The sequence below is a fragment of the Vicugna pacos genome, chromosome 11 (genome assembly GCF_048564905.1).
Source record: "Vicugna pacos chromosome 11, VicPac4, whole genome shotgun sequence".
Taxonomy (NCBI): Eukaryota; Metazoa; Chordata; class Mammalia; order Artiodactyla; family Camelidae; genus Vicugna; species Vicugna pacos.
Window position 1 is genome coordinate 69,519,633 of NC_132997.1, and position 18,902 is coordinate 69,538,534.

The 18,902-nt window shown below is 38.4% G+C and overlaps 1 protein-coding gene and 1 non-coding gene across 5 annotated transcripts in view; one reads left to right on the plus strand and one right to left on the minus strand.

Moving 5' to 3' along the window:
• The window catches only part of RPP30 (ribonuclease P/MRP subunit p30), a 31,253-nt gene that overhangs the window by 5,658 nt on the left and 6,693 nt on the right, over positions 1-18,902 (plus strand). For 3 of the 4 annotated variants that reach the window (XR_012077487.1, XR_012077488.1, XM_006211045.4), the window contains exons 5-10: positions 761-832; positions 6,531-6,620; positions 15,164-15,280; positions 15,854-15,883; positions 16,287-16,324; positions 16,715-16,794. Coding sequence is in view for 2 of the 4 variants with exons in the window: in XM_006211045.4 (XP_006211107.2) it covers positions 761-832; positions 6,531-6,620; positions 15,164-15,280; positions 15,854-15,883; positions 16,287-16,324; positions 16,715-16,794 (427 nt within the window). In the remaining 2 variants the exon portion in view is untranslated. The remainder of the gene's footprint in view (positions 1-760; positions 833-6,530; positions 6,621-15,163; positions 15,281-15,853; positions 15,884-16,286; positions 16,325-16,714; positions 16,795-18,902) is intronic. The other variant, XM_072971585.1, reaches the window with a different exon arrangement.
• On the minus strand, positions 9,238-9,310 carry TRNAA-GGC (transfer RNA alanine (anticodon GGC)). Its single transcript has one exon. It is a non-coding gene; the product is annotated as a tRNA-Ala (tRNA).

Below are 18,902 nucleotides of genomic sequence, written 5' to 3' on the forward strand. Positions count from 1 at the left end.
TATATACCCTCCCCTCTCCTCACGTCTTTTCTTTTTACAAAACAAGAGATTAAAAAAAATGTAAAAGGTGCCAATCAGCAAAGAAGAAATACCCCATATCATCTCATCATTCAGAGATTGTATATTTGAATATCTGTTTTTCCAGCCTTTTTACATGTACACACATAAAGTGTAAGTTGGAGATTTTCTTTTTTAAACAATAACTTTTTCTCTCTGAGATATTCCTCTCCTGTCTTAGGACTCCTGGGTATTTTCTTGCACATCTAGCAGTTTAATTTGTTCTTAACAGTATTCTCATTGTGAACCTAATCACATCACACTCAGTCATATATATTTCTTGTCTCACAAGAAAATAAAAAATGGTAAGTTCCATTGAGAGCAGACATAGGCCTTAAATGATTTTTGTGTCCCCAGTGCCCTACCCATAGCAGGTGCTCAGTAAATTTCTGGCAAGCCCCTCCAGTAGCTTATAAGAGCAAGCGCTATCTACTTTGATTTTTGTATCTCAAGCAAAATGCACAGTGGAAGCAGAACAACGTGGAAGGGAAGGAAGGGAGATAATTGGTGGGATGGATGTTGGAATCTAAGTTCGTGTGTGTTTAAAAGGTCTTTTCTGTCAGCCTACAAAGCAAAGCAGACGTGTCAGTAGCGTATTAGAAGTGTTACACCATTGAAATATAAGTGCCGCCAGGCCAGGAGTCAGCATTCCATGTGCATTTTTGGTTGTTGTTATATGGTAACATTCTTTTTATATTCCTAGAGAGCAACTTCTTCAAGGGTCCGGCTGTATGATATTGTTGCAGTTTTTCCAAAGACAGAAAAACTTTTTCATGTAAGTAACAGATAGTAAAAAAGAAAAAAAAATAATACCACTGTTTTATGTAAGAAGTCTGATGTTATGCCTTTGTTGTTGACCTGTTTCACCTCATATGGAAAATTTTAGGACTTTTCATTTATACTTGGAGTTCTGGAATTTCATAAGCGTATATTTGGGTGGCATGTGTTTTTATTTTGTTTTGTTTTATTCATGCTGCTAGATACATGATGGGTTGAGATTAAGAGAGGAAGTTTTCTTCTGTTTCTTTATCTCTGCTTCATTCATTCATTTGAAACTTCTCTTAGGTAAACGTTGGTCCATCTCTTTCTAGCTCTACGATTAGCACCTCAGTGGGAAAAAAGGTTCTCCTGTGGCGTAAAAGATCCCTTCTGGGTTTTAGCTTTCTCCTTTGTGTGCTGAAGCGGTCCATATGCCAGCATGGTGCTGTCTTCTAGAAATCCTTCAGAATCATACATCTGTGGATGCCATTTCTTTTTGTATTCTGAGAACCTTTATGAATTTAATTTCTTTTGACTTTTCAAATGGCCTTTTCTGTAACTTTTCAGGAGGGAAAGTTGTTTAACATCTGTGCTAATTTTGTCAGTTTGAGTCAGAACACACTGGGCATTTTAAATGATGACAGACAAGAAAAAAATCAATATAGTTTTTCAGGAATATATTTTGCTGTATAAAATGAGGTGGAGCCAGTTTTAGAAAGTTGAGAATGTTGTCTTTATCGAGGTTCAAAAAAGTAGTCATCTACCAAAAATATATCCACCAAAGGGATTTTGTAGGGTGAAAAAAAGAACCAGTCTTTGATGTTTTAATTTTCAGCGTAATTCATTTTTAAGCAAAATCTGTTCTAAAATTATAGGAAGATTTTCCCTAAGTTTATCCAGTAGATGGAGCTATTGACTAAAAAGACTGGTGTGTGTTAAATTTCATTTTCAAGGCATACTAACAATTCTTAATCATATATATTAATGCAGGGAAACAGCACAAATTATCTGTGAATTCTCCTTTTTTGGTGACTCCCTTTATAAAGTGCTCAGCTATAGTAACTCTCAAGAATTTTGTTTCAGAAAAAAAAAAAATGAGTGGGATTAAGTGGTTCTTAGTCACCAGAGACCCCTGTGGAACCTTTTAAAATCAGTCCCATTCAGATCTCCACCACTGGAGATTCTGATCTGGCAGGTTTGGGATTGAGTTTGGGTTTCTGTTTTTTCAGATTCCACAAGGGATTCTGATTAAGTGCTGAAAACCTAAGGAAGATCATGGACGTGTCCAAATTTGTTTAACAGCAACTTAGTTTTGTTGTTAAATAGATCTCAGTTGTAACATAGACTGAAAGTCGGTAATGTATCAAATTTTCTATCATACACTTGTTTTCTGGATTGATTTTGAAGCGCTTACAACTTACATTTCCATAGTCATTTACTGGTGATTAGAGAAACAAATAAAACACTTACAAAGTAAGATTATGGCCAGAAAGCATACGTTTATATAACCTTCCAAAAGGCTTCTACGTATTTATTACTTCTGACACAGCATTCCTGGGAATAATCAGGACAGATGCTTATTACGATCCCCATTTTGAAGAAGAGAAAATTGAGACTTAGACTCGATGATTTGCTCTAAGTCTCAGGTAATATGTCATAGAGCTAGGACTTCTGCATTTTAGAATACATTATAGTTTGACTTAGCAAATTTATCTTACTCATTTATCTTATTACCTGTTTTTCTCAGATTATCCCAAAGTTTTAATTCAAAAGCATGGACACATACTTGATGGCATGTGGAACAGTTAGAAATATTCTGAAAGATGGAAGAAAGCCATAAATAATTGACAGTATTTGTTTGGAATTGACTGTACAGATACACACAAAAAGCTACATGAAAATAGTTTCTAAAATCAGAGCATCTTATCTGTCCAGATTTTACCCATTCTTTAGGACTCAGTTGAAGTTGGCACTCTCTCTGTTTTCTATAGAAAATCAATTTAAAAAGACATCTTTCTTTTAATCATAAAGCTTTTGAAAGCATGTTATGGTTTGGAATTGGGTCAAATGCCAACAGTCTGTTGTTTAACAGGTCATATTCTGTAAGTGATTTTGTTTGTTTGGTCTGTAAACAGGAAGTGTCCCTATGATATGGTATTCTGAAATGAAGTTAGGTCTCTAAAATGAGTCATAAACGTGTTCTTACACACGTTAGTACTTAGTATAAAACCTAACCACCTTAAGTAGCATTGTTTCCATGGGAAGTAACATACTGTTTTTAATCGGAGTACCTGAAAGGTATCTCGTGGTAAACGCTTCCTCTCCATGGTTACCCCAGGGGATAAGGCAAAGATGAAAGATTGTAAGCAGAGTCCAGGCCAGGGCTTCTTGGGAGGACGAGGGTGGCAGAGGACTGTGGGCAGGAAGAGTTGCAGAAATGTTTCAGGAGCTTCCAGTTTCGTTGTTCCCATTTAGGATTTAAAGCGACTGGAGAGGGTGAGGAGAATTCAAGGTTATTCAGTCCAGTGGTCGTCAAATTACTTTGAGTATGTACACTATCGATATAAAAAAATACTGAGCCTGCATCCCCAATGCATGTGTGTTTATTTTCTTTTAAATTATTTGCACGTTCCATTATACCATTGTGCTTTATGAAATTATATACACACAGAAAACAAAACAAAATGTAAGTCAGTGAAATGAAAACGGAAGTTCCATTTTCCTTCTGCTTCCAAAGTCCACGGCTTCCCCTTTGCAGAGCACTGTTGTAGTGGAGCCACCAACGTGTGGGCATAGCTTTCAAGGCAGTGCTTCTCAAGGTGTGGTCTGGCTCCAAGCACCAGAATGGCCCGGGAAATTTGTTAAAGTGCAGGTTATTAGACCCTGCTTACTGAATTTCATATTATTACTGGGAGTGGGGCCTGATAATCTCCATTTTAAGTAAATTCTTTAGGGGAGGGTTTTTGGTTTTTTTCTTAATGCGCTTTAGGTCGAGAGGCACCGTTGCTGGGCACCTCTCTTTGCCCTGGGCAGTCCCAGCTCTGCCTTGTATGCTGTTTGTCATAGAATACCAAGATGTATCAACGTGACATCCATGAAAGGAAATTGGGGGAGACTGAACTCCTACACTCCTGTTCCCCTTGTTCCATAAAGTCAAAGATAAATGTATGTGGGTATATGTGCGCTTTTAGGACTCTGCGTTCCTTAGATCCTCATGGGAGTCCTTGGCCAAAAAAAGGAAAAGTTTAAGAACAGTTGATATGAATTCATACACAACCTGTAAAAACCACTGTAACAATATGCTTAGCCACAAATATTCTTTGGACATAATTTAATCTTTTTTAATGATTTAGAAAGCATTTCATCGTAACGTGAACGTTAACTTGTTTTGTAGTTATCTGAATTTATTAATTGAACATTTGAATTAATAGAAAGCTAAATAATAAAATAATTTGATTTGGGCCATTCTAAGTTACTGGTAGCAGAGGGAGCCAAGTGGAGCTGTCCTTTGTCACTGAAAGTTTCTTACAATGCATGTACTTAAACCCACACAGGGGGTATTTTTTAATTAACCACTGTTATATAGAAAAGGGAAGAAAGGAGCAATACATAAGTAAAAAACCTAATTTAACTTTACTCTGGGGAAGAATGCTTCATAGGTGTTTGAGAAATGAATCAGCTTTTTAAAATTAAGAATCATTTATGTTTGTAATAATAAAGTCAAACAGTGCAAAGAGGTATGCACTGAAAAGTACGCCTTCCTCCCACCTAAAACGCCCTCTTCTTTTCTCCAGAGGCAACCACTGCCAGCAGTTCTTGTGTGTCTTTTCAGAAGTATTATTTACCTGGTCTATCCTTCCTTCCTTCCCTTCTCCCTCTCTCCTTCCTTGCTCCCTACCACCATGCTTTTGTCACCTAACAGTGTATCTTGGAGATGGTTCTATAATATCCATCAGAGAAGAACCTCATTCTGATTAAGGAGTCAGCATATTCCATCATATAAAGGGGCCATCCTTTTTTTAAGTAAAATTGAGGGATGTTTAATTGTGTCTGTTCTTCTGTGATTGGTGTTGCAGTGGCTGTCGTTACACTAATAACCCCAAACATATGCAGGGTATATAGCTGTAGAAGATATTTCTAGTCTCTATGGGATACCTTTCTAGTGATGAGATTTGCTGATGTGTACATGTGTATTTTTGATACCTATTGCTGAAATGCTTTTCAAGACTCTGGACTGATGTAAAGACCCAGTGAAGCCCTGTTCATTCTTGTGTCAGCTGCTTATTCCTGAACTTTTTGCTTTTTGCCATTCTGATAGTTTTAGGAAAGCAAACAGGAGCTGAACCTGTTTTCTGTTTTATCTGCTACTCAGAGCTTTCCTTGGCCTATTCTTATCAAATTTTCGATGACTCTTTTATGAGTTGGGCAGCTGTAGCTGTTGAGATGGGGCAGATCATTTAGGAGCCAAGTGTTTCTGCCAAAACAGCGTTAATTCCCAGGCTTACTCAGTTCTCTGAGTGTCTTAAAGCTAGGCAGCCTCTGATCACTACCTGCTTCTTAGAGCCCTGGGGTGGGGGTGGGAATGATTGATGTGGGGATTCTGAGGAAAAGGGACAAGATGCGACATTCCTGTCATTGCTAAACGAGGATCCGCTCCTCCGGGGCATTGTCATCCTCTCTTGACCCATCTTCCTTGCTCTGCCCTTTCCCTTGGTCTTGCCACTGACATTGGTTTGCCAGCATAGCCACCCTGGCAGCTTGAATTTGTTCATCAAGCCTATAGACACCAGCACGGGCAGCAAGTCTCATTTCTATTATAGTATGAAACAGCCAGTTCTTTTTATCGCTGTAAATCAAATAATGGCAAATTGAGAGCCAGATACGCATCTTTAGTACCATCTTTTGGCCTGCACTTCTGTGCAAGTCACCTTTCCCAGGCTTTATTTTCCTTCCATGATCTTCCTTTACCCTGATTTCCTTATCTGTTCCTTTTATCTTGCAGGTATTTTTTTGTAAGCAGTTTCAAATTTCTTTTGAAAGTAAATGCAGAGTATCATCAACAAGTAATAGCAAAAATGAGGACAAAGGAAAGGGAAATGAAAAGTTGAAAAAAATGCATTCAGTGTCCTTTGATTTATAACAGCTTTGTTTTGACCATTTATGGGGACACTTTGTTTCTATTAGCATTTGAACAAAATGCCATTGGCAGTGCCAGGTGAGTGTTTCTTCACCATTCAGACTGATATGAGCCACAGGCCTGGGACAGTTCTTGGCACAGAAATAATTTCCAGAGTAAATGGACTCTGCATACATTCCTTTTGGCTTATTTTTTTTTTCTTGAATTTCAGAAGAGTTAGTTTCCTTTTTCTGAACAATCTAACGTAACCTTCCAGAAACTGAACCTCTCTTAACAACAACCTATCGTTATGTAGCTGACCATGAATTAGAAGGTTTCTAGACCCTGTCTGTTGACATGGTCTGTAGACATACCCACTGCTTCAGCTGGATTATAGTTAAACCATTCGGACCAAACGTGAAGGAATGGCTCACCATTGACTTTGTAAAGGGACAGATGTATTTGAACACAGACCCTTAGAATGCCTGTGGAGTGAGCTGTATCTGTTTACATTTCTTTATAGCTGGTTTGCCCCCACCCCATTCTTCACTTGTGCCAGTTTTCCTTTTGACTTTACCTGTTCCTTTCTTTTTGACAGGTTGCTTGTACACATTTAGATGTAGATTTAGTCTGCATAACCATAACAGAGAAACTACCATTTTACTTCAAAAGACCCCCTATTAATGTGGTAAGTGTCACATTTTCCATTCTATCTCTAGAACGGTGCATTAACAAACTGGAAAAGGGGCAGAAGGAGATGCTGTTCTTAGGAAAAACAAAAGCTAGTAGTAAATAGGAGGCAATTTAGAAGAGAGGATTTTATTTGTGTACACTGACTAAAGGTTGAAAGAAAGCTTGGAAGAAAAAAATACCCAGTAAATTACCTAGATGTGTTTGAAAGGCTTTAGAAACCCAAATTTATGAAGGCTCTTCCTTAAAAGGATAGCTAATAATGATGGACTCTTATTGTCTGAACGTTGAACATTAAGGAAACAGAGCAGTCAAGAAAGAAGGAGTAGGAAAAAATAGGGGGATGGTTCCCAAGTCACCAGCAAACTAGAAATGGGGAGGAGGCTGTAGCAAAGTCGGGAGGAATGGGGCCTGGAAAGCACTATAGGCGTCGTCTATGCAAAATTAAGATTAAAAAAAAAAAAAGATCTGCATTGAAGTGTGCTGCTTCACACAAAAGCCCAGGGTTACTTTTACAGTAACCTAAGAGGGTGACCATGCATGCAGCAAATTTTGTGTTCCTTCCTCTGCTGTAGAATTTTTCTCATTACCTTTTTATATGATTTCTCTTGTTTTCCCCTACTCTTTATCTTCCATCTGTCACACCTTTTTGTAAGTCTTATTCCTTCATAAAAGTGATGTTATTTCACATCAGTAGCTGTAAGGTTGGCATAGCTGTCAACTATTTGCATTGGCAGACAGATCCTGGGAGGTGTTGGGATGCTATTTTAGAATAAAGGCTCCCAAAGCTGTCTCCCATTCTCAGCAACTGCAACTGAAGGAGAAAGAGGGTTTAACAGACAGTCTAGATAATGTACCCAATCCTTTCAGAATTGGAAAATTTAAAATTTATGTTCTTTTTAAAGATAGGTAACTCCCCCCATTCTTTTGTCTCTGTAAAATCACAGTTTCTTTACTTTTTGTTTCCCTGTCTCTGCTGCTAAGGAATTAGCTTGATGCTGAGAATAGGGAGAGACAGTGAGAGGAGAAAATTGATCTACGTCATGTGGAAAAATTGAATCCAGTGCAGGAAAATTTAAGATGGCTTATGTTTTACCCCTAAATATATGCTACAAAACCTGTATTTGAAAAGTACTCAAAATTTTTAAGTCATATACCTAAAAGGAAAACTATAAAATAGCTCTTTTCTGATAAATATTAAGAGTACTACTGAACATGTAACAGTATTGGTTAAGCTCAAATCACAGTTTCCCCACGTCCTTGCCAGTACATATAAAAAGTAAACACCAAAAAACAAACAACTCTGAGTCATCACATTATAGAATTGAAGATCTCTGTTGTTTGACAGCTCGCTTGTCACATGTGGTAAGATGAAGGTGGGCAGGGAGACACAGGATTGGGATGTCCTGGGTGATTCCCCATCAGATGAGCCCCAGCTGCCATGATACAAGTTTCAAACTAATCCGGTACCCAAGGCGGTGGCAGTCTTGTTGGAACAATGTGTTCCTTCCCAGAGGCAGCAGTTTCTGTCTCTAGGAGTTTGCCAAGGCTTTTCACCAGCTTCCAACTACCAGTCCAGTTTCCAGGTGAACGGCACCCCCCTAAAGTTAGGCATTGCAGCTGCTCTGCAAGTTGCTATTAAACTTACAAATTTTTTAACCTTTCTCTTCACCTTAATGAACTAGGAAGGCCATTTTCTAAATGGCTTTCCATGAGTAAACCCACATACGATACCGTGTCCTTGGTTGGGAGGAGATAGTGGCAGGTGAAGCTAAGCGAAGTCTAGGGAACAGACAATACACAGCACATAATTACCCGTGCCTCACGACAAGGGGAAGCTTCCCGGTGGCTGTTTTGGTGACGCCTTTCAGTTGGTTTCTTATGAACATGCCTTGCTGTTTAACCCAGAGGGTGAGCTTCTAGAGAGCACTGGGTGTGTCATGGTCCTTTTTAAATTACCCCAGTATCTTGCCTGTAATGGGTCTCCCTAAAATTTGTCAATTGAACAAGTGTCTGTCTAATTTCATATATCAGGGTACAGCTTGGGGAACACGACCAAATCTTGCGAGTTGAGTCTTTAGCTGGTTGTCAGCGTCGGGCAGGAAACAGCCCCACTGGGGGAGGAGGGGCACTGGGGTGGCAGCACAAGGGCACCCTACCTTCCCATCCCCTCTGTAAGTTCAGGAAAGTGCTATTTTTTGATATTTTTGGCTTAATTCCCACATTTTTTAATTTAAGAATTCTAAAAAGTAAAAATTTGACAAATGCGAGGGATACACAGTATTTAGCACAGTGTCTGCTTTTTTAAAATCTGGTGTGAACATTTTCCGTATGTTGTTTAATAGAAACTAGATGATGGAGTGGAGGGAAGGGCTGTGCAGCATTATTTTTAGTCTTCGTCTGATGTAGATGTAGGCTGCGGTGTGAATTGATCAGGAAGCAGAAGAGTCCCTGTTAATTTACTCATCTCTTCTTCATTAAGAGAAACTGTAATTAAAAAATGAATTAAAAATTAAATTAAAAGCTAGATACATACAATCAAAGGCATCTCACTTGTTTTTCAGAGTAAATAATAGTTGTATAGATATGTGCATATTATTATTATTATTTTTAAATGGAGGAACTGGGGATTGAACCCAGGGCCTCATGCATGCCAAGCATGTGCTCTACCACTGAGCTATGACCACCCCTTTATATTATTTGTACTTAATAATATCTGTTCTGAGTATGGAGCTGTGTGATGAAAGTATGGAAATATATTCACCATGAACATATGGAACATGCAGTGAATGTGTGGAACAGTTCGGTCTTAAGTCTTGGTCCTTGTATGCTTTTTTGGCTTTGACAATGAACTCATCTTGAGTCATGCAGAGTTGATAGGATCACTTTATTGGGCACAGATCTTAATTTAGATGGGGTGGTGAAAATAGGAGCATTAAGGTATTTAATGCATTTATCATTAATTTGAGTCTTTTACCTCAAGGCCATAAGCCATGTGAGAATTATCAGCTCAGAAGTTTGCAATTTTAGGTCAAAGGGTACAGATTTTCACTTAAAAGGACAAGTTCTGAGGCTCCAATGTACCGCATGTGTGACTGTAGTTAATAATCCAGTATCGTGACTTGAAAGCAGTTGAGAGAAGATCCTAAGCAGTCTCACCATGGAAAATAAAGTTAATTCTGTCAGGTGATGGATGTGTTCATCATCTTGATCTTGGTAACCGTTCTACAATGTGCAGTGTATGTTCATCAAATCATCACGTTGTAGACTTTAAATATATACAATTATATTTGTCAGCTATCCCTCAATAAAATTTAAAAAAAAGAAGAAGTTCGGGATTATGAAAGAGGGTCTAGGAGTAAAAACGGACCAAAGCACTCCACATGTGTAACTTCCAGCTCTGCCCCGTCTGGTTCTCTTCACCGCATGCTTAGGGCACCATAATTTCAATTATATAATTCCCTCTGAAGTGTCCTACAGACCTCTTCTGGAGTCTAAGTAACTTGTATGGGAATCATTTTATCATGTGATAGCCAGGTTGCAAAAAAACTGAATTCACCTCCTCTTTGGGATAAACAAATGACTTCTAATTATTTAGTATTTTATGGTTTAAGCACTTTCGCCCCTGCTCCAGCCCAGCAGCTTTATGGTGGGGTAGATGTGAATTTTCTCCATTACGTAGGAGATGGAGTTGAGACTCAGGTAGCTTGTGGCTCACACAAGATACATGTCTCTCTCAAAGGTTGACTTGGAATTTGTACTCAAGCTTTGATTCTAAATCTGCTATCATTTCCCACTGGGAAATGCTATTTAAAAATTACAGCAGAGCTCTTTGTTAAGCACAGAATAATTTCATATTTTAAAACATGATCTTTAGGAATTCAGGTTTTGAGAAGAATTTTTTTAAGCAGCATATATATTTACCTTCCCTTTGATTCTTTACAATGTTATTGCCATTCAGCAGTGACTCCAAGTAAGTTTATGGAGCCGTTCTCAGTGATTGTATGTTTCATGCTCTCTTTCTGATGTTTCCCTCACAGCAGTTCCTTTAACCCTAATCCATTTTTATCTTCATGGTCCGGTTAGTCCCCACTGAGAGAAATCCAGTAAATAGTGTCTGAAATGGTGAGGTTGTTCCAGGAATCTTGCCATATATCCTTGAGTTGGATGTGAGTGCTCTAGAAACTTATTTTTCATCACACATATTGTGAACATAAATGTGTTAAGTAGTTTAAAGATCCAGTGCTTGGAGCAGTGCCAGCAAACTTGTCAGTATCAAAAATGTCTGTGGGACAAAAAAACCCCACCAGAAACAAAGTTAAAAGACTAAAGACAGACTGGTGGAAATAGTTTCACTTAGTTTCACTTATATCGCAGACAAATGGCTAATCTCTTTAGTATATAAAGAACTCCTGGAAGTTGAGAAGGTTAAAAAAAAATCAATCCAAAAAATGGATGAAGAATATGAAAAAGACATTTCACAGGAAATGAAATATGAATGGCCCTTTAACATATGAAAAGATGCTTAAAGTCGTCATGCTTAGAGAAATTCGTGTTAAATCATCAATCTGATTTGCACAAACCAGAAGTTTGATGATAGATTGTTGTAAGGCTGTGGGAAAGCAGGCATTCTCAGACTTTGCTTGTAACTGTAAATTAGAATAACCCCTAAGGGGGAATGGGTAATTTGGCAACAATTATCAAATTATAACTGCTTTACCCTCTGACCTAGTGTGTTAGTTTCCTGGAGCTACCATAACAAAGTACCACAAACTGGGTGGCTTAAACTAACAGAAATGTATTGGCTCACAGTCCTGGAGGCCAGAAGTGTGAAATCAAGACATCAGCAGGATTATATTTCCTCTGAAACCTGAAGGAGAATCCTTTTGCCTCTTTCTACCTTATGGTGGTTTGCTGGCAATCTTGAATGGTCCCTTGCTTGCATCTGTATAGCTCTGACCTCTGCCTCTATCTTTACAGTGTGTTCTCCCTGTCTCTGTGTCTTCACCTGGCTTTCTTCTCATAAGGACACCAGTCATATTGGATTAGGGGCCCACCCCACTCCAGTCCTCATCTTAACTGATTACATCTAAAATGAACCCCTTTCCAAATAAGGTCACATCCTAAGGTACTGAGGATTAGGACTTCAACATAACCTTCTATGGAAGGACATAATTCAACCCATGATACCCAGTAGTCCTACTTAATGTTTATTCTGCAGATACATTGAAACAACCCCAAATCTGTCAATAGAGGCGTGATTAAAAGCATGCCTTTACCTCTGTGGTAGAGTACTGTGCAGCTATAAAGCAATGCAGAGGTTAGGAGCTGACACAGAAGACCCTTCAGGTCAGAACAAGAATGTAGTAGGTTAATTACCTTTTGGGTAAGAAAGAGGAAAAATAATAATATATTCATATTTGCTTATCTTTGTATGAAAAAACTCTGGAAGAAGACAAAAGAAATTAAAAGTGATTATGGGAGGTAGGGGTGAGGCTATGGGAGCAGAGATACAATTAAGAATTTTTATTGCTTTCTTATGTTGCTTGATTTGTGAATCATGAAGTTACCTATGTCAAAGAGAGATACACCAAGAGTGTCATCCTTTTGAGTTCAATAAAGAATTTTTATGACGTTAACAGGGAATCAGTATGTTGTCCCAGTAATCAACTCCCTATTTTCTTTGTCTCTTCTTTCTCTTCTTTCTTTGCTTTGCTTAGTTCTTGGAATTTTTACCACCAATATCTCTTTTCAAATATCACACACCTGCTCTTGGTTTGTAGCATCGTTATGCCTGTTATTTCTCATTAGTAAAGAAATCATCTGCCTATTCCAGAACCTTTGGTCAGAGATGCAAACAAAAGCCAATCAGCAGGCACTGGCATTCTTTATGAAAAGGCTGTTATGAACAATCAGTTGATGAGCTTCAAGCAATTTACATTAAAATGGTCTTAGAAGCAGGAACTCAGATAACGAGTCTGTGTTTTATCTATCTAAAAATTTTAAATAAGATGTTATGAAAGAACTGTTCACAACCTTCAGTAACATGTTATCTTCAGTTTCTCTGTCTCAGAGTTTTCTTAGCAATTTGAAAGTGAATCTGATTAATGTGCTAAGATCAGAATCAGAACATTATTCTTAAAAAAGAATTAAGTTGATAATTATGTCCATTTAACCCTCGCTACCCCCTAAAAAGAGAGCTTTTATTTTGATCTCCTCTCTGATGGGGGTCGGGGCAGGTGCAGTAAGTTTTCAAGAATGCTCTGGGACCTGGTCACCTAGTTCTGTGTCATCCACATCTTTTGTTTCCTTTCTTCTCCATCCTACTGACTTGTGTTTTAGTTCAGCAACTAGAAGAATGAGAAAAAGAAATACATGTAAGTAAGCCTCTTTGGCTAATTCATAGTTTTGGTAAGAGAAATAGCCAGAGGGTTAGTTGAGAATATGGTTAAAGGAGGTGTTTCGGTTTATCTGAATTTCAGTTTGCCAAGTCACTCCTGGTTTCTTTTGTGATGGATAATCCATAGTGAACAGCATTATCACATGACCTCTTTTCCATAAGCTACTATTTATTCACTCAGGATATAAATATATTGAACACTTTTGATATAAAAGACAGTTCTGTGTTACAAAGAAGTATCATGATACCAGCTTTCAAGTGTACAAGCTCAGCAAGAGAAGGAGATGAATGTTCATGGCACACAGAGTATGGTAACAGACATCATTCCCAGATGTAATCAACACAACCCAAAGAATTGGAGGCGGGGAAAAGTTATCAGAAAAGGGGAGACGGGGAGGTTCCAGTGTGGAAAAATAGCATATAAATTCTAATTAAACTCATCAGATCTATAGGGAAATCCAGAATAAAATCAGGGAGCCTCAAGGCAGGCAGAAAAGTTAAGGAAAGGGAAGACTGGGGAATGGAAGAGGATATTGGGGGATGTATTCAGAAAGGGCAAGTGGAAGGAGTCTGCCGGGTACACATGAATTAAATCAAGGTGGGCTGCCCGTTGTGGAAGACAGGTTTTCCATTTCTTGTAAACACTCGGGAGTAGACCTCCCGCAGTCACAGCTAGACCAGTCCCAACTCCTCTGGGTAATAGAAACTCATTTGCCAGGCAGAGACTTGGACATACTACCTGATCTTTGTCTGCTTAGCTTCCTTTGTTCCTTCAAAAGACCACTGCAGCCAAGTGACATTGCCATTGTGAGTCTGATTATCACCCCCATGCTAAAATCCTCAGGTGCTTTGTGTTACTGTTAAGCTTAATCCTGTCTCAGTTCTAAAGACCTGCACAGCTGGGCCTCCCCATCCTCTTCAGCCTCTGCTCCCACCACAGGGCTTTCCTGTTCTCCCTTCGCCAGCCTTTGACCTTCACTGCGTGCTGCCACGCTCTGCCAGCCCTAGAGCCTTTTCACCTACCCTCTGCACATGCTCCTCTGTCTGCTGTGTAACTACTTGAGTCCTCCCTCACCCACTCTCAAACTTCTCCTTGATGGCACTTATCACAGTGAAAGTTTTGCATCTGTGTAATTGTTTGATGGTCTCCCCACTAACCTGAAGCTCTTAGAAGAGAGGTACCTTGTCAGCTTTTTTGTTCACCATTCCCACACACAGTTGACCTAAAACATATCTGTTGTGAATGGATGAAGATTTGAATCACTCATCAGGGAACTGAATAGTGTAGTGGTGTGTTTGAATCCCATGTCCACACCTTCCAGGCTGTTTTCTTACCTGTGGTTACCTGCCTATTAAACATCCTTACATAAGAAAGAAGCTTCTTTTTTCATGTAAAAGATCAAGCTTGTAAGGAAAGCTGGGCGATACTGTCAAGGGCCCAAAAAGATTTCATCTTTTTGGCTGGGCATCCATGAGCCCAGCTTACAATCAGGGGCTCCATTAGTAAAGGAAGAGGGGCGAAGAGATACTGGGTCAGTTAGCTGTCTCTGCCACAAGGCCTTATAAAGGTAGGGGTAATGTACATGAAGTATATACATATATATGTAAGACTGTCAGCACAGTGCCTGGCCCATAGCACTTAACCATGGTTGTTAGTGTTTCTTCATTCACTGAATGTGTAATAAATAACTTACCCCAGGAAGGAAGCCTTCCATCCCTTTTCTTTGGACCTTTTTCAGCTCTTCATTTCTTTGTCCCTTCGTTCTTGGGTCAAATTACTTGGTTAATATGTTTGCAAACAGTTTATCCGCATGTTGGGAGCACATCTCCGGTTTCCTTTTAATAGTCCAAGGAGTAATAGCCCTTATTCCACCCCACTGGGACTCTGCTCTCCTTAGCCTCTTCTTGATTCCTGTTTATATAGAGTCAACATCCCCTCGGCTAAGATAAGCTCTATTGATCAGGTAGAGCTGTGGATCTGTTTTCTTCTCCTGTGGCCGGTGCCACTTAGGCAAAAATCTGCCTTTATTCAAGGCTGTACCTGGATATGCAGAAGTTGGGGTGGGGTGGGGGGGGTTCAATGAAAATAAAGACAGTATTTGTTTAGCCTTGACAGTTTGTTTTCTTTATTTCCTGTGAAGGCAATTGACCGAGGCTTGGGCTTTGAACTTGTCTACAGCCCCGCTATCAAAGACTCCACAGTGAGAAGGTACACAATTGCCAATGCCCTCAACTTGATACAGGTCTGCAAAGGAAAGGTATGGTTCCATACTTTTAGGTTGTTTTTCAAATCTAGCAGTTTAATTTTATTAATATACTGGGATTATCAAATTGGTCCCTTTTCCTGAAAGCAGAAGATTCTCCAGATACAGGAACAAATTCTCCCATTTTGATGAGCGCTGCAAGTTTTAAAGGAAAGAAAAATATCCCAGGGAAGAATAACATGAGGGTGGGGAAAGAGATGTTGAAAGCCTTTATCTTTCATTAAGGAATTTGCCATTTCCGCACTGTGAAAGAATAGTCTAGATAACAGTTGTTTGTCATCATTGAGTTGAATTAAGGTTATATGACTTTTTCAACTAGTTTTTAAAACTAATTTATCTTTTCTAAGATCTGTTGGGAAAGCTTGTTTTATATTTTATTGTAGGCTGCCTTTAGTTTGACATGAGGTCTGAATTTCATCCTTTCACTTTAATTATTTTTCTTATCTTTAGGAGAAGTTGGTATTTATAAAGCCTTAAATCTTAAAATGTAATCACTAGTTATTTATAAGACTTCAAATTTTTTTCACACTTATCTAAGATTAACATTGATCACTTTCTGTTTTGTAGAATGTAATTATATCTAGTGCTGCAGAAAGGGTAAGTCTGGCATGAAGTACTTCGTTTTCTCTTTTCAAGTTATAAAACTTTAAGTTTCTAAGGGAGAAATTAAAATAGTAATGTAATGAACATTTATTGTATGTTTTCATTTTTAACTGAATTTGCTTGTTCTAATTGCTGAAGAGTAAAATTTACCCCCATTCCTTTGGGGCTTCAAGGTTTTTTTATATAAATAGTTTTTCCTTTATATTGTTGTAAAATGCTTTTCAGGGATCTTTTATATTTTCGAAAGCTTCGGAAACTCATCAAAGTTAAAAGGACTTAAATTTATGCAGTTGACTTCCTTATTTTTAGATACTTAAGCATCCTATTTACTGCAAATGAAGTCATTGAAATGTTATGAATAACTTCTCTCGTCTATTTTTTGTTCACTTGATTTTAGCCTTTAGAAATAAGAGGCCCGTACGACGTGGCAAACTTGTATCCTTTCCTGAGTAAGAAGTCATTGAAATTTTCTTTTAGGAAATTAGGAATTTGATTATATATTATACTTTAACAAGACTTGTTTTTAACCTTTTACTGTAAGCTTACCAACTAATAGCTTCAAAAACAAATCATACCAGGTTGTAGAGAGCTTCATCCTTTTGTTTTCTGGGTTAAGGGAGAAATAGAGAAGGGGGAAAGAAGGCCTCTATAAGAGCTTAGAGTTAAATGAGTCTCTTCTCAAATGCGCGTTCCATTAGGGCTAAGAACTGTAGAATTAAATTGTCTCCTTCAGTGTGACCAGGCAAGCTGGCATTTTCAGTTATGTTTCTGTTAGTCTTGTGTCCTTGGCTGACTCTGGGTTGAAGTCTTTGACGACCCCACCAGAGGGCTGCTGTTCGGGCTGTCTGAAAGTGATGCCAAGGCTGCAGTGTCCACCAGCTGCCGGGCAGTGCTTCTCCATGGAGGTGAGCAAGCTCTTCCAAGAAAAACGCGCAGTGGTCGTGTTCAGAGCCAGTCGTTTCTATCAAACAGTTGAGCCATATTTCCTTTTGCTTTCTTGTCCTATAGAGTTCCTTTAGGGTCATCTTTTCTGAACCTGTTTAACCATCTCCATCCCCATCAATGCTTTCTCACCCTTTATTTCAGGCTTTATTTTTTGTAGTTTGTAGAATGAATATAGTTTGTGTGTTCTTTCAAGCTCTGCATGTGTGTCCCCGCCTGCATTTGGATAGGCTTCTGATCTCCCTTTCTCCTCCATCCTCTACTGACGGACATACTTCCCCTGCTTGAAAAGCAATGTTTTAGAGAACTGAAAGGTGAAAAATATGTTAAGCCTTTTATGAGGAATACAGAAACCCCAAATACCTTTTTAAAAACCCAACCGACAAACTCAAATTATAACTTTTTACATTTATTACAATGTATGATTCTTTTCTTATTTTTTGTTTGCATGTTCAAATATGCACAGACTATACACTTTTTACTCACATTTTATTTACATTTGTCTCCTCCTCACCTTAATTCCACTACTTGAAGGCACTGAATTTCTTATACATCAGATAATAAAAATTAAACTAGAAGTGTTTGATATACCAAGGCTTTGGAGAATGAAAATGAGGTTTTATTAAAAGTAAAACATTTATACTTTTGATCTGCTGTTTTATCTTCATTCTCTTTGTAATTTTTAGCACTCCTGGTAGTGATCAGGAAGCAGTTCATTTGATATCATCTAGATGAATTTTAAACTTCAGAACTGGTTGCTGCCTATAGACTAGGTTTTTAGCATATGAATAGTTAGGTTACTGAGGGGCTTGTGTGTTGTGTCTGCATTTTAATGATCGGATTTCATCTTGGGAGAACTGGTTACTGTATTAACCATGAATTGGGTGATACTGCTTCTGTTTTCAACATTTTTAGTTTGAGATTGTTGTATTACATAGCCTAGACCCATCCCATAAGCTCTGGGAATGGCCAAATTAATTAGAATTTTATCAAGATTTTCTTGAAATTAGGGAACAGTTGGTTCACACTAGTATTTCTGCCATTATTTTTGTCTATTTTAAATGAACGTAAGGAATCATCAAGATTTTGGATAACAATTAGTGTTCTAAAACAGACTAAGACAAGAACGGGAAACTCATTTTAAAAATGCAATAGGGAAAAATACGAAATTCTCAACAACTCAGCTATTCAACAAAAGATATATATGCAGCTAGGCTTTTGTAGAAGCTAAACTAAAAGTAGCCTCATGGACTTTAGGTAGCATTCCCATTCACCCTGATGTGCCCAGAACAGTCCTAGTTTATACCTGCTGTTCCTGCAGAAGTAACAACACATCCAGAGGATAAATTATAAGTACCCTGGTTCCAGTTCACATTGGGATCAGTAAGAAATAGTAATGTGGTAGTTTCCTAGGATGGCTAATTCAACCTAAGATTACATGAGAATAAATCCAAGATCCTGAGGATTCAGAGTCTCATTGTTGCCCTCTGCACCAAGTCCCGGCTGGCATCTGTATCCTCCTGAGTGCCACATTTAAGAAGGACAGCAGTGCCCTGGAGCACTACCAGAGGACAGTTGATAGGTTCTTGGAGGGTCTGGAAACCTTATTTTGAGAGAAACTGTTGAAAGCAGTACAAGAAGAGATACCTGGAAAACAGAAGACTTGGGACCTGGTGGCTGAAGTTCCACATTGGAGGGCTTGCTACAGGGAATCACAGTTTGATGGGTCCTGTGGGGTTCTGGAAACCAATGAATAGCAATTTTAAGGAGGTCATGGGGAAGGGACAGAGGAAAGAGGTTCAGGGTCTAAAAGAGTTACTTTATCTGAAAATTTGTTTGGCAGTAATAGACTGAAAAGTCCTATTTTTAGTCTGTAGGCTTAGATTAAGTAAATGTTCAGTGATTTAAAAAAGGCATTTCTCAGATGGAACTAAAACAATTTTGAAACTAATGCATTTTGTTTTGTTACATAGTGTTGATTTTTGCAATTTAAAATTTGTATTTTTTATTCATTCTGCTGGTTTTTAGACTTCTGCTCATAATCATAGTGATATAAATAGGCATCCCTAAA